The following is a 16213-nucleotide window of genomic DNA, read 5'->3' on the forward strand; positions in this document are numbered from 1 at the left end:
GCAAGAAGCAAAATAAATGGTTTCTTTCTTCCTCTAACTTTGTTCTATCTTGGCTCTCTAAGAATTGGTTGTGCCCGGTACCCCTCTACCCATTAGCGAGAGCAAATCACTTCACCTGTTCCACCAGGTCAGTGTGAATGTCATCCAAAACATTCCTATAGACACACTCTGCAATGGTCCTTCATACAGGCACCCTGCAGCCAAGCAAACACACAGAGAAAAATAACCGTCATCTGTAGATACAACACATACAACTGCTATGTGTATTTTATTACTTTTTTTTTATGTTTTCATGTGTGCTTAAAATCTAGTTGCATTTCCAAACTGGAGACTTGATTAAGTAGAATAGTAGGGAGACACAGAAGGTTTTCCAGTATTCTCACCTAATTCAAATCAGATGCTAGACTTGTAGTCAGCCATGGCAGCAGCTACAAGAGGAAACAGAAGACCTGAGGAGAGACACTGAGATTCCACAAGAATATAAGTTTTGAGAGGCACAAGACAATGGTTTTATAAGAAAGCCACGAGAACTCCTAACTCCAAACTCCAGCCAGTGGGCGCTCCTCACTCCTCCAAGGCCTCTGCATCAGTTCCTGCCTCCAGGTTCCTGCCACACTTGAGTTCCTCAGTGATGGGCTGTTACCTGAAATTCTAGGTGAAATAAACCCCTTCCTCCCCAAGTTGCTTTTGGGGTAGCCTTTCATCACAGCAATAGAAACATCATTAAAGACAGAAATTGTTACCAGGATAGTGGGTTATTGCTGTAACATACATGACTCTGTTTTTGGAGTGGATTGAGGAAGAACTTTGGAACTTTGGGCTAGAAAAGCCATTGAATTATGAAAGCTTGGTGAGCTATTCTACAGGAACTTGGAAGATAATAGTGTTGAGATAAATCCAGATAATGGAGTTCTTTTGAAGTTTCAGAGGAAAAGTTAAAACTATCAGGGCTGTTTGTATAATATCTTAAATTAGAAATCTGTAGTTCTGGAATACTGGAGCTGAAGAATCAGCTGTGGTTAACAAGAGACCAGCACCACTGAAGTGAAACCCTTACTTTACTGGGTTAATTTATTCTGCTTATTTGGGCTGAGAAAATTGGGGTGGTAAAATCTAGGAAGTGTTTTCTCAGGGTCAGCACCTAGAAGCTGTGTTTCAGAGGTGGCCAAATTCATGCCTCATGATGGTGGCTGAACTTGGAGTCACCAGAAGGTACTGGTTTTGAAGGCATGAAGTGAAGAGCAGATGAGGCTTAGAACTATGTGGAAGGTCTGGAGTCCATAAAGAGAGCCCAAGAGAGGCTGTTGGTGAAAGTGCAGCCCAGTTGCAGGAGATGACTCTAGTATCTTGAAGTTGTCAGTATCATGGGATAACCTTCAAGAACAGTAGCAGCCATAAAGGCCTGAGCAGGCCTGAGCCTCAGAGACAATTACATGGGCTGTATAGGTGGAGCTAGAAAAGTGACCCTAGTCCTTTGGGGGATCGTGAATTGTAGAGAGAATCTCTTGTGTACTGTATAGAAGCACCACCTGTCAATAAAAAGCTGATGGTCTGTTAGCTGAGTCAGGAAATAGAAAGCGGGAGTTCCAGCAGTGAGAGGAAAAAAAAAAAAAGAGGGACTTTGAACCACGTAGAGAGATGAACTGGACCTAAGATATGACTAAAAGTAAGTATAATGGGTGAAATCTGAATGGTAGGAAACTATGTGAGCTTGGAGGTTTAGGATAAAGCCTAGTCTCTATGTGGTGATTTGGGTATACAGCTTGTTTAGGAATAACCACTGCTTTACTAGAAGACAAATCAATAGTAAATATTAATATTCAACAAATGGCGACTAACTAATCCACACCCCTTAAATCATACTTTATCATAATCTGGTGGCGGGGAATAAGCTCCCAGCAATACAATCCAAACTTAAAACCTAAAAACTCCCAGGTCAATTACTGTCTCTTTAAGAGAGACTCATAAACAGGCCCACGAGCAAAAGACAGCTTACTGTGGGCAGACCTAAGACTTAACAAAACTGGCTGCAGCTATAGTCTAACAGGATGAGAGAGACAATAAAACAGATGTCTTGGAGCTTGGCTGATAATCTCTTCTACTGTTTTAAGACAGAAATAAAGGAAAGTTTAGAAATTATGACTATGGTTACATTTATAGTCCTCAGTTTAACTTTAATCATTTGGATTAGCCTTTTACGTCTTCTCAAAGGCAAAGGCTTTAGAAAAGATACTGGAACAATACAAAGAACAAGTAAAACAACATAAAGAAAAAAGGTTGGAAACAGGACCTAAAACAAGAAATACAAAAACTTACAGAACAGAATAAACAACAAGAAGATAGGGCAGAGGTTTTAGAAAAGATACCAGAACAACTAGAACAATATAAAGAAAAAATTAAAAGTTGGAATCAAGGCATAAAACAAGAGATTCAAGAGATTATTCAACAAAACAAACAACAAGAGATAGGTGTGAAATATGGGCACAGACCTTAAGAGTTTAGAATATTAAGTAGAGAAAATGCTCAGACAGAGGCAAAAGATAAAAAGAAAGAAAGCCAATCAAAGGCGGTTAGAAAACAAATGTTAGCTTATCCAGTCAGTATACAGCAGAGACCAGCAGATGATGATCATCCACAGGATTATCACGAAGCTGAATGGTGCCCTGTGGAAGTGCTAGATCTGAAGAAATTTAAGGAAAACATCACTAATTTTGGAATGCATTCACCGTTTGTAAAATAAACGCTGACTTCCTGGTCAATCAGAAGTAGAGTAGTCCCAAAGGACTGGGAGGATATGGCAAAGGCAATATTAGGACATGGGCTATATTTACAATGGCTTTCATGGTGGAGAGAAGAGGCTAGAGAGATAGCACACAAAAATAGAGCCAGAGGTATTGGTGTTTCTAAGGAGCAGCTGCTTGGTGATGGCCAATACGTTGACACAGAAATACAAGCTGTATATAACGAAGAAACCTTGGCATTATGTCGCCTAGCAGCCTTAAATGCCTGGGACAAGGTTGAAGAATCAGAAAAAAGGCTTGAGCCATTCTCTCAGGTCATACAAGGTCCAAGTGAAACATTCACTAACTTTTTGCAAAGATTGACCTCAGCTGTGGATAGAAGTATATCAGATCCTCTAGCTAGAAAATCACTAATAGAATCTTTAGCTTTTGAAAATGCTAATCCTGTATGCAAATAGGCAATAAGGCCATTAAAAGCAAGATCTGCACCAAAAGACGAATGGATTAGAAATATGATTGACATCAGACCTCATTCACCCAGAGTGACCTTGATAGGAGAAGCTACCCCTAAGAACCTTGGGAAATGTCTTAATTGTGATGGGCAAGGTTGCTACAAAGGGAGTTACAAGGAAAACTGAAATAATTAAAAAAGGGAGCCTATACTTCCTAGAATATACAGAAGATGTGGCAAGGTTCAACATTGGCTTAGTGAATGTGGAGCCGTCACAGATAAATGGGGTAATCCTTTATCAAAAACGCCCAAGTGGGCCTCTTGTAGGCGGGCCCCAATACAGGACAGGGATATTCCTCCACAAGAAAATTAAACACCATTGCTCTGGAAATAAACACTAAAAATTAGACAGCAAGGCCAGAGCAAGTTCTATAGATAAATAAAAAAAAACAGGAAGGGAACAAAAAACAAATAATTGGCAAACCTCTATAAATGATCAATGGCCAAAGTTAAAGATAATTTTAGATAAGATTGAAATTGAAGGCATGGTAGATAAAAGGGCTGATGTCACAATTATCACTCCTAAATCCTGGCCCCCAAATTGGCCATTCAAGATGTGAATATCCAATTCCAAGGAGTTGGAAACTTATCTAAAATAAAACAAAGTGTCAGGTGGCTTAAATGTACAGGACCATAAGGTCAAATAGGAAAATTAAGGCCATACCTGGCTAAATTATCCATAAACTTACGGGGAAGAGATGTTACAACAATGGAAAACCCAGATTAACATCCCCCAATTTCAGAGTCAAGCCAAAAAAACAGGTAATACTCCGGAAAAAGAAGATAAAATTATTTAAAAATGCCATCAGAAACAGTTACAGAGTGTCCAGGTTGTCCATAAACAAAATACAGCAGAGGCCATCTTCTCAACTTCATGTTGGGCAGTCCCTGCTAATAAAACACCACAGCCTTACCACTAAGGTGGTTGGTGGACCAACCTATTTGGATTGAACAATGGTCTATGAATAAAGAAACATTACTGGCACTAGAACAGCTAGTCCTGGAACATCAGGAGGCTCAACATATAGAGGAGTCCAACAGCCCTCGGAATTCTTCTGTATTTGTCATCAAAAAGAAATCTGGCAAATGGAGGATGTTAACAGACTTCAGAGCAATTAACAAAATTATTCAGCCAATGGGATCATTACAATTTGGAATCCCATTGCCTTCCTTGTTAGCTAAGGAATGGTCTATTACAGTGATTGATTTAAAGGATTGTTTTTTCACAATTCCTTTACGTGAGCATGATAGGGAAAGGCTTGCTTTTTCAGTACCCACTTTGAATAGAAGCTGCCCACTAAAGAGATATCACTGGAGAGTCTTACCACAGGGGATGTTGAACAGTCCTACTTTGTGCCAATATTTTGCACAAATATTGTGCAAATATTTGTTGCACAATATTTTTATTGTAGATATAATACATAAGCTGTTGGATATAATACATAAGCAATTTCCTCAATCCATAATTTACCACTATATGGATGATATCTTATTGGCTGATTCAGATACGAAAAGATTAGAAAAAATTTATGATGAAATAAATAGAACTTTGCCTTGTTGAGGATTACATATTGCTCCCAAAAAAATACAAAGAGGAGATTCTATTAATTATCTATGATACAAAATAGGTGTACAGAAAATTCGAGCACAAAAAGTACAAATTAGAAGAAACATTGAACTCTTAATGATTTTCAAAAATTGTTAGGAGATATTAACTGGCTACGGCCTATTATTGGTTTAGCTACTTAAGAGCTAAGTAACTTATTTCAAACCTTACAGGGTGATAAGGACTTAAATAGTCCAAGAATGTTATCAACTGAAGCTGAAAAGGAGTTGGCTCTGGTAGAAAGGAAATTACAAGATGCCTGTAGAGACCGTATTGATCCAAAGATGGCCTGTACTTCAGTTATCTTGCCTTCCACTCATTCTCCCACAGGATTCTTATGCAGAGGGAGGACTATGTCTTAGAATGGATATTTTTGGCACACAAACAAAATAAAAAATTAAAAACCTATATAGAAAAGGTTTCTGAATTGATCCTAAACAAAAAATGAGACTTTGTCAGTTGGCTGGAATAGATCCAGCTGAAATTGTGGTGCCTTTACCAATGCTGAGATTGTGTCATTATGGGCAGACAACAAATATTGGCAAAGAATTTTTGCTGTGAATTTTTGGGAGAAATCAACAACAGATACCTAAAAAGCAAGCGACTTCAGTTTATAAAAAGAACCAATTGGATTCTCCCTCATATAATAAAAGAAACTTCAATTTCCGGAGCTCCCATGTTTTATACAGATGCCAATAAATCAAAAAGGGCAGGTTATAAGTCAGAAAATGTGAGTAAAGTGGTGGAGAGTCCTTATGATTCAGTTCTAAAATCAGGATTATATGCAATTCTCTTGGTGCTATCAGATTTTCAAGAATCTCTTAATTAGTCACTGACTCTCAATATGCAGAAAGAGTTGTTCTGCATATAGAAACTGCTGATCTAATAATTCAGGATAACTCGGACTTAACTTCAGTGTTTCTTCAATGACAACAAGTAATCAGAAATAGAGATAACCCATTGTATATAACACATATCATATCTCATATGCATCTACCAGGCCCTCTAGCATAAGGCAATGATAAAACTGGTCAACTATTGATAGGAAGCATGTTAGAGGACTCAGAATTTCATTTAAAAACACCATGTTAACAGCAAAGGTTTAAAAAGAGAGTTTTCTATCATTTGGCAACAAGCAAAGAAATTGTGAGAAAATGTCCCACTTGTTCTTTATATAGCCAAACTCCAATACCTGCAGGAAGTAACCTTAAAGGTAACCAAAGAAATGAAATTTGGCAAATGGACATGTTTTATTTTACAGAGTTTGCTAAACTGAAATATGCGCACCATACTATAGACACATATTCAGGGCTTCAATGGGCAACAGCCTTAAGTTCTGAAAAGGCTGATTCAGTTATTACACATTTGTTAGAAGTGATGGCAATTATGAGTATTCCTAAACAAATTAAGACTGATAATACTACCACGTATGTCTCTAATAAAATGGAAAGATTTTTTTACGTATTATAAAATATGTCACAGGTATACTGCACAATTCTTCCGGTCAAGCTGTCATTGAAAGATCCAATCGTATTTTAAGGGACATGCTTAACAAACAGAGAGGGGTATCAAAGACCCCCAGAGATAGATTACATAATGCTTTATTGACCTTAAATTTCTTAAATGTTAATGAACAACAAACAACAGCTACAGAGAGACACTGGGTTATAGAAAAAACTGCCAAATTATTTCAGCCTATATATTTCAAAGATACCCTACCTTCACAAGGGAGAGCATGGAATGTGTTACCCTGGGGAAGAGGCTTTTCATATGTTAATACAGGAGAAGAGAAATTATGGGTTCCATTAAAACTAATAAAAATCAGATATGACCGAGGAAGACCACCTAAAGACCTTGGCCACACAAAAGAAGAGAGAAATCAAGAAGATCAAATAGAACAGGTAACATAAATTGATAATCCCTTCAAATGGGAACAACTCTAAAACTGACTGAGACATAAAAAAATGTCTCTAGCCATAACTCCGACAATACATGGCCAATAAATCCTTGGCTACAATATCCTCAAATTTTATTATGCCATTCTTTTAATTGGCATAGATAAATTGGTTTACAGTTTAGTCTCATCCTAAATATCTCATACATTTATAACTTTAGAAGTGTATAATGCTTGTGAGGAAGTATATGTTTGCAGAACAAAAGGACCAGACACTGGAGACGCAAGATCAAACCTGACAGAATCCTCCTTCCAGCATGCTGAGACACTGACACATCTGTTCCAGCATCTTACATGTTCCAGCATTCTGCTTGTTCCTGCCTCAAGTGCTTCAATTGCTGTTTCTCATCAAGGCTTCCTCCCGAGAGGCTTTGAAAAGAATCTACTACTCTCAGTTGGTCCAGCATTTTAGACTGCTCCAAATAGGACTTCTATTAAGCCTGAAATTTCTCAACATTCAAAGACTGGACCACAAATGTTATTACTTGCTTAATTAACCATTTTTCCCAATTTCCTTTTGGGCCCCCTAACAGGATTTCTGCATGTCCAAAATGTCAGCTAGAAGAAATTCATGAGAACAAACTCAAGTTTCCTTTAAGGAGGGTTGGGTAGGTTTTTGGTTGTTTTCTGTGGCTATGAATGTTTATGTTATTGGGAGATGGTTATAAATTATTAATGGTCTTATTCAGAGAGAAAATAAGGTTAAACTCAGGATTTCTCTCTTTTCCTTTTTCTTTTCTCTATCTTTCTTAGATAAAGAGAAAGGGGTTAAAAAGAAACAAAGGGGAATACAGGGATATCTTATAGGAATAATAACACAAAGATAGATTATTGAATCCACTCAATTTAAGGTTATATTTGTTATTCTCAAATAAGGTTACTTTTAACTCTGGTATAGGATTCTGTATATTGATGCAAAAATAAGTCTATTTTTAATACATTGGTAAATTTTAGTATATTGATACAAATTTAAGGTTACTTCCAATACTTTTAATACAAACTGTTTAGGGTATTAGGTAAATAATGTGAGTTAATTGCTAGTTAATCAACTCATACTCATGTCAGACACTAGTCTAATTTATCACAGGGGTATACATCCTAGGTTTAACAGATAGATATGATTTTGTAGACAGGTTGATTACATAAAGATAGATAAGTCTTCAAAAACTTACGAAGACCTACAGAATATGGGCATTTAAAAATGCCATTATTTTAAAGATTCTTTGACAATGAGACAGGTCATCTTCTGGCAGCACTATGCCTACCTCAAAGATGATGAGCATCAAAGAACCTCCATTCGGAGACGGCTTCAAATGTGGCAAACAAGCCAATCAGGCAAAAAGAAAATGCCCTCGCTTCATGACAGACAGAATTCTGCCTAAAATGGGTAAGCTTAATGCAGGACAAGTCAACTGCTGAACTCTGTCAAGACAGGGAAAGCAAGTCCTAAATAGTTCCTGCTTCACATATATGTCTGTCAAATATATGTCTGTCACATATATGTCTGTCTGAGCCAAAGGCTGAAGAAGATGCTCCAACGTTATAGAGAGTTATGGGTGACTGTTCATGCAGCAACTGTCTCTGTCAATTTTTTATTTTTTGCAAGCTGCTAACATGCACTTCCTATTTACTCCAGTAAATAATTTTATTCCTTCTCAAGTCTCTGATGGGATTGAAGACCAAATAGTTATAGTTCCACAATTAAGATTAAGTTGTTTAGAATTTAAGAAAATGTTTTCATATAGGTAATACCAATAAGGATAAAAGTTAATTTAGGTATAGAACACTAAACTTGTCAAGATAGGATAATCAGATACTTTCTTCTAAGTTGCTAAATACACATGGACTAGATATTGCTCATCTAAATTTTACCTAATAGTTTTCATAATTTTGTAATTATTATATTGAAAGGAAAGGAATTTTTTATTGGACTTAAAGGGGGAAATGGTGGTATAATGTTTTTATGGAATGTATACAATTACCCTTGTTTATTCAAATGCTGATTTCTCTACCCCACTATTTGGTTTCAATCTGGTCATTGCATTATTATGCTTATTCTAAGCATCATTTGTCTCCAGTTTGTGTAAACATGCCACCATTTGTTCTCTGTATTGTCAATAAAACAACCAGCCCCAATGATGAGCAATGGAGAGACTAGGTTGGGACATCCTGGTCCAGAGAGGAGGAGAAGTAAGTGAGAGAAGGAGAAGGAGAGACCAGTAAGAGGATCTTTGAACCATGTGGAGAGATGAACTGGTCCTAAGATATGACTAAAAGCAAGTATAATGGGTGAAATCTGAATGCTAAGAAACTATGCAGGCTTGGAGCTTTAGGATGGAGTAACTATTGCCCAGCATTGTGCTCTAGGATAATTAAATAAATTCTAGTCTCTGTGTGGTGATTTGGGTATACAATTTAAGAATAACCACTGCTTTGCTAAAAAAATGAATCAATAGTAAATATTAATACTCAACAACGGAATTCCTAATATTAGCAGTTAATAACCAACCCCCCAATACAATTTACATGAGCAAACAAAAATTAGATACTATGTATACACAAAACAGCAAAATAGTTAAAGACTTGAAACAAATGTAGAAATATACTATATCAATCAGTTAGACTTCCTAACTTACTAATCTGTCAGTATTGATCAGGAATACCAATGCAAACACAATAAAAATTCTAAGAGGATACTTTTAAGATATTTACATCTTATTCTAAAATTTATATTGAAGCAAAAACTAGACAAAATGAGAACAAAAAATGGAAGATACATTGCCTGACTCAAGACTATACCAAGTTTCCAGAATCATGATGATACAGTACCTGCACCATCACAGGCAGGTGGCCCCGGGTATAGAATAAGGAAGCCAGCAACAGGACCACATGTATAGAGACAGCACATTTTCAACGAAAATACAACAGTGGAACTGGATGGGGAAAAGACAACACTTACACAAACTGTGCCAGGATAACTCTCCCTTCGCCTTTCATGTGAGCATATGAGAGTCTCCGTAATAGCAAATAAATGAATGCTGTTCTATATGCAGTTAACGGTCACACCCAATGTTCTTCATGTGACGTCATCTTCATTAACAGTAAGGAGGATATGGATTTACTTTATTGTTGTTTTTTAATTAGGGCTTCCACAAAATATTAGATGAGTAATGTGTAGGTAGGTAGGAAAGTAAATGCTGGCTTTTGGAATAACCCATAAAAGCATTTATTGTAGAAGGTGTTACATAACATACTTTCATTGAAATAGCTCCACTTTGGGAATGGAAATATTGACATAAAAGTGAACAAGTATTCTATTTACTTGATTACCCTGCCACCATTATTTCCCATTATTTTTGACAAAAAAAATATGTTTCTCTTCAGTCTTTCTTATGTCCTCTAGTTGCTATTTTAAATGTCATTTATTTATTTATTTATTTATTCATTTCCATATGCAAATGTGTCTGTGTGGAAGTCAGAGAACAACCTATGGGAGTCTAGTTTGTCATTCAACCTTGTAGGTCTCTGGGATCAAAATCAGGTTGTCATCCTCAGTGTTGGGATTCAGACCTAGGACAAGCAGCTGAGGTGCCTATTGAAATGAAGGGGACCTGCCCTCCAGTTTTTTCCAGCATCCTTCAGTCCCTACTGTTCCCTCTGCCTGGAGATTTCCAGCCCAGGAGTGGGGCTTCCTCTCCTGCAGGGTTTTTGTTATATAGCACAGAAGTTTTGGTTCCCTCTGCATCGTCTCTCTCTGCATGCCGACTTTACCTGTGAGACCAGTTGAATGGCCCAAAAGCTGCCCCAATAAACCTGCATTTATACTTTAATTTGGCTTGAGTTGGCTCATTTTGCCATCAGAAATAACAGCACCAAGTGCCAGTATCTGCTAAGCTATCCCACAGGCCCTCAAACATTCTTGAATTTATAAATGTTTAAAATCAATTGTCTGCAAACGGAAACTTAATTTGTTAGTGGTCACCATTTGCCACTTTGACACTTTGCTCTTTAGTTGTTGTGTAAAAAGAATTCTTATTTAATGTGCTGCAGGGTTTTGAAAAAAAATGCAGATTTCTAATCATGATAATGCATAGCCACAGAGTTGGCACAGAAGGACAAAAAATTTTACTGGAGAGGCCTAAGCTGGTTGGGGGCTTTCTCTAAGGGCTTAGGGGAAGAAACTTACTTCATTACTTGTCTAAAAAGGAACATAGTAGGGCCAGGGCCTTGGGGGGAGGAGGTCTGTAGCTTTAGATCCTAAGAACCCAATTCTCCCTACCTTAAGGGGCTATGGTTATCCATTTCAAGGCTACTGCGTGCTAGGTCTGTGCTGTACCTGAGATAACCTGTGCTCCCTTTGTGCAACCCGCTTGATCAGCTTCCTGCTAACTTCCTACCACTGTATGCTGTTTTCTGCTGACATACAACTTTTGTTCCATTTTTCCTTTCAGGAAAACTGTGAATAAGATACTGTATTTCTTTTTTTTCTTTTGTCTTTATTATTATCATTATTATTCATTACAGTTTATCCACTTTGTATCCCTGCTGTAGCCACCTCCCTCATCTCCTCCCAGTCCTACCCTCCCTCTCTCTTCCCCCCATGCCCCTCCCCTAGTCCACTGATAAGGGATGTCCTCCTCCCTTTGTATCTGACCCTAGCCTATCAGGTCTCATCAGGACTGTCTGGATCCTCTTCCTCTATGGCCTGTAAGGCCACTTCTCTGTGTCACTGGCACAGTTCATGCCAGTGACAGCTCCTACTCCCCTTACCAGGGAACTTCCATGGAGACTGAGCTGCCCATGGGCTACATCTGAGCAGGGAGTCTAGGTCCTCTCCATGCATGGTTCTTGGTTGATCAGTCTTTCAGTCCCCCATGGAACCAGATTTTTTTGGCTCTGTTAGTCTCCTTGCGGAACTCCTGTCCCCTCCAGGTCTTTCTATCTCCCCCTTCTTTCATAAGACTCCCTGCACTCTGTCCAAAGTTTGGCTATGAGTCTCAGCACCTGCTTCCATACCCTGCTGGGGCTGCATTTCTTATTAATCTTGCTTGCATGAGCCATCAGCTCATGTAAGATCACCTGATCCCATACTTTTCTGATCCCTCTATCTTCTTATCTCCTAATCATCTTCCACTTAGAACCTTGTCACTGAAGAATGACCCACTGCTTCAGTTCATCTAACGGAGGCACTTTTTTTTTGAAGAGTAGGCATTCTTAGTGATTATAGCTAATGAAAGAACAATAGTTACAGAAGAAAAAAGCCTGACTGTCAAAAAAAAAAAGAAGTTAGCTATGTGTTTGGTCTACTTCCCAAGCAGTTAACTAACTCACCTTTATCCAAGAAGTGTATGGATACAATCCAATTACACTCACCGCTATCATTGACTTCTGAAAGCCAAAGATTTTTAGGTGTTAATAGGTCCCAAATTTAATTATATTATAATTTGCCCAAATTTTATAGATTCTTCTAGTTTTCCTAAATAACCAATAGCTTGCTCAACTGTAGTGGAAAATTTATTTGATCCACTGTACCTGGCATAAACTCTAGAGTGATGGTGCACCTAGGCTTTGAAGTTATCTTTTATAAATAATCAGTGATTTATGAAGTTGTTTTTCCTGTAGGAGTTTCAGAGACTTTGCCAGACCTCAGTCATAGACATTCCTGGCAATCCAGGGAGTCTTGTAATGGCTGAGAATTGCTTGGATGATGTGTTCCGTCAGACAACTCCCAGACAAGATCAAAGGTTCTGGTATGCAGAAATTGACCTCCTAAAAATACCTTTGTGTAGCAATCAATAAAAACACTTCTGCAGAGCTGCATGGAGTTCCATCCCACTGAGGCTGACCTCCCTGCTCCTCCAAGGCGCCATTACATCCTTGAGTATCTCTCTTTGGTTGTCCCTTGTGAAACCGTTTACCAACACTCAGCTAAACTAATATGTATTAAGCAGTTAACAAGAGATTAGGCCCTTGAGTAAGTGCTCAGTCATGACCAAGCAAGCATCACTGGGAAACAGAAGGAGGAATTTTGCAAATAAACACGATGCCTATCCAATGTTTTGAAATGACGCTTTTAAACCTTTGTCTGCAACCCCCTCAGTGGAAGACTGCCAAACACACTGACAAAAGAATATAATAATGAACCATGCTAGTATTTTCTTCTCGGTGAAGTTGTTACCATAAGATTTACAAATTTTTCAGTTCTTTATGAATGAATGTAAATGTAATAATGAATGTAAATAATTCATTACATTACATTACAAATGATATAAGGGGTATAGGGTATTGCTAAACCTCTATTGCACCAGGAGAGGAGTGGAGAGACAGCATATGTGCATGTGTGCTGTGTTGTCTTGAATAACGGTCATTGAAATTTTAGAATTTTAAAAGAAATATTAACCAACAGTTGAGTATGAAATACTCCAACCAAGTACCAGGCATGGGGATAACCTAGAACCCCTGTGCAGATGTAATCCATGGCAGTTTAGTGTCCAAGTGGGTTATATAGTGATGGGAAGAGGGACTGCCTCTGACATAATCTGATTGGCCTGCTCTTTGATCACCTCGCCCTGAGGGGGGAGCAGCCTTACCAGGCCACAGTAGATGACAATGCAGCCACTCCTGATGTGATCTGATAGACTAAGATCAGAAGGAAGGAGAGGAGGACCTCCCCTATCAGTGGACTTGGGGAGGGGCATGCATGAAGAAGGGGGAGGGAGGGTGGGATCGGGAGGGGAGGAGGGAAGGGCTTATGGGGGGATACAAAGTGAATAAAGTGTAAAAAATAATAATAATAAAAAGAAAAAAAAAGAAATAGGAATTGAAATATGACAAGACCCAAGTGAGTTAGGAAGAAGATATTACCTGACCTCTAATGGATATAATGGTTACAGACAACTTTTGGCAGATAGAACAAAGGGACATAAATTACAAATTAAAAGAAAGAAGACAAAGCTATGATTCTGCAGGAGATAATCAACTAGAGACACAAGCGTTTGAAGAGAGAAGTGTTTCCTGAAAGGCAAGTGATAGCCACAAGGCATCTATATCAGGATAACCCATTAAGCAGCAATGATGGAATACCAAAGCTTTTCTTAGGAGATGATTTCCATATCACGTAACAAAACATTGAGCACATTCATCATGCCTTTTGGTTATTTCTGTTTGAGGATTTTATATCCAGACTTCAGCCATTTTCACTTTAACTACTGTCATTTCTGGTGTTTCGTTGTTTGTTTGTTTTTCTGCACTAAACAAGTGAATCAAATCAAATGGTCCTGCAACACAGAACGGAATGTTTCCTACTGATGGCAAAACTGAGCATTTCTTACTAATGCTAAGAAACACCTGTGTTGTTCCTAACACCTCTAAACTCCAAAACTGTATTGTCCAGGTCAGAAACAAGATGCTGAACTTGGAAATAAAAGAGGTATTTGTTCTCACATTGAGATAGGCGTGACCTGGAGAAGCATGTGGCTGAACAGACCTAGTGTTCTCCTTGGCCTGTGTCTGTGTCTTTTCATCAACCAGGGGATTCTGTGAAGGGTGGTTACTGTCTGAAGGCTCTGGTCAACCCACAGAATGAGCCATGAGTCAAACTTGTCCCACAACAGGGACAAGGACATATGTTGGAACAAAGAGGACAACTGCCATCAAAGACTCATCCTGTGCATCTATTAACAGGATTTATAACAGGATTCCTCTTTTATGGGAATAAAAACTTTGCTCTTTACTCACTTACAGAACAGTATTCCTCTTCTAATCGGAAAAGCCCATGCAAAATCTGGCATTTTAAATAGCTCTGTTTGTTTACCACAGTGTCTGACATTTGACTACTATAATATTAACAGAAAGATTATGCACACTTAATACAGCTAATTAGAAAACATTTCAATACTGTGAATGTTTGCCAGCAAATAAATATATCTGCTAATTCGATATTTAGATGATGCGTGAGAAAAGGTTTCTTTTTTCCTTACATTATAATGATTCCATTATCAATGGAAAATGTGTCAGAGGGTAATCCAGCAATGTTCCAGGCTCGGATGGTCACCGCCTCTCCCAGGGTACCCATGAGGGAGTAGTCATCTGAGCAGGGGATGTCTCTCTCTTTGCACGAATGTGACCACTCCTTGGTCTGGTTCTGTAAAATATTCACAAAGAAAAAAAATGTAGACATGAGTTGTTGGACGGTTGCCAAAGGGATACTATCTAAACGCCTCAAAAACTGTCTACTGAGAAAACCAATTGCTGTTGCTCTCCCTCAAAAATGACTTGTGCGGCAAACCTTTTCAAATAAAATTATCATTAAGAAAATAAGCTATGTACTCAAATGAAAATTCACTCTAACCAGGGGTGAGATAAAAGTGTAGATGGACCACATGGTGAAGTTGGAATTTTGTGTCGGAAAAAACAATTACTGTGTGTTACTCTAAAGTTTACGTTTACAAAGTTGTTGACATTCTCTGTCTTAGTTTTATTTCTGTTGCTTTGGTAAAATTAAACAGATGAAAGTCGGTTTAGAGGGAATATGGATAATTTTTGCTCCCAATTGAATTCAAGGTGGAAGGAAGCTAGGGCAGCGCACCGACAGCCGGGAGCAGAGTGGGGGCAGATGGACGCATGCCACCAGTGCCCAGCGCACCTTCTCCACAGCCTGCCAAGGGAAACAGTGCTGCCTCCAGCATGGGCCATGCCACCTCGGCTAACGCAGCGAAGGAAACCCCGCACAGACATGCTCACCGGCCAGTCTGACATAGACAACCCCGAACTGAGGCTCCCTTTGGAGCTGGCTGTGGATCGTGTCAGGCTGAGAATTAAAACTGACCACCACATTCTCCGTGAAGTATGCATATTTTATTTAAAGGACAAATATACAGAAAAATAATATATTACTATAATACAAAACTAAACCTGTGGAATGGGTAGGGAACACAGAAAACATTTTATTTCTGGCTCCCATGTGCTCTGTAGGAAGACTCACCTGGAGAACACTGAGTTCTAACAAGGGTCAGGGAACAGTTGGAATTCTGCATGGACTATTATGATGTCCAGGAAATAGGAGAGTGCTCAATACGAACGTTCATACTGACGTTCAAGTTCAGGCTACAGACTGAAAGCTTCAGAAACGGTCATAGGTATGACTGGGAGGAAAACAGAAACAGGCAAAAGGAGGGTGTCCATAAGAGTGGGAACATGAATATGCATGATGCTGGTACTTGTTTGGGCTAATGAGGGTACCCTGCGTGAGGACAGATACTGCTGGGAAGGACTTGGCTGTCACTACCCTCCCCTTCAGGTTTTTGAGAAGAGGTTGTATCAATATTCTCCTAGCTTTTTGCAAAAGGCCAATGTCAGATTTGTGTGAGTGGTGGCTTCGTAACCTTAAAAGTTGTTAATAA

At 38.6% G+C, this 16213-nt stretch overlaps 1 protein-coding gene across 1 annotated transcript in view; it reads right to left on the reverse strand.

Moving 5' to 3' along the window:
* Positions 1–16213, reverse strand: part of Dnah7 (dynein axonemal heavy chain 7) — a 253456-nt gene that overhangs the window by 87891 nt on the left and 149352 nt on the right. Inside the window, exon 47 of the mRNA XM_060368356.1 lies at positions 14792–14955. Coding sequence (XP_060224339.1) covers positions 14792–14955 — 164 coding nt within the window. The remainder of the gene's footprint in view (positions 1–14791; positions 14956–16213) is intronic.

The sequence above is a fragment of the Meriones unguiculatus genome, chromosome 15 (genome assembly GCF_030254825.1).
Source record: "Meriones unguiculatus strain TT.TT164.6M chromosome 15, Bangor_MerUng_6.1, whole genome shotgun sequence".
In the NCBI taxonomy this organism is placed as follows: domain Eukaryota; kingdom Metazoa; phylum Chordata; class Mammalia; order Rodentia; family Muridae; genus Meriones; species Meriones unguiculatus.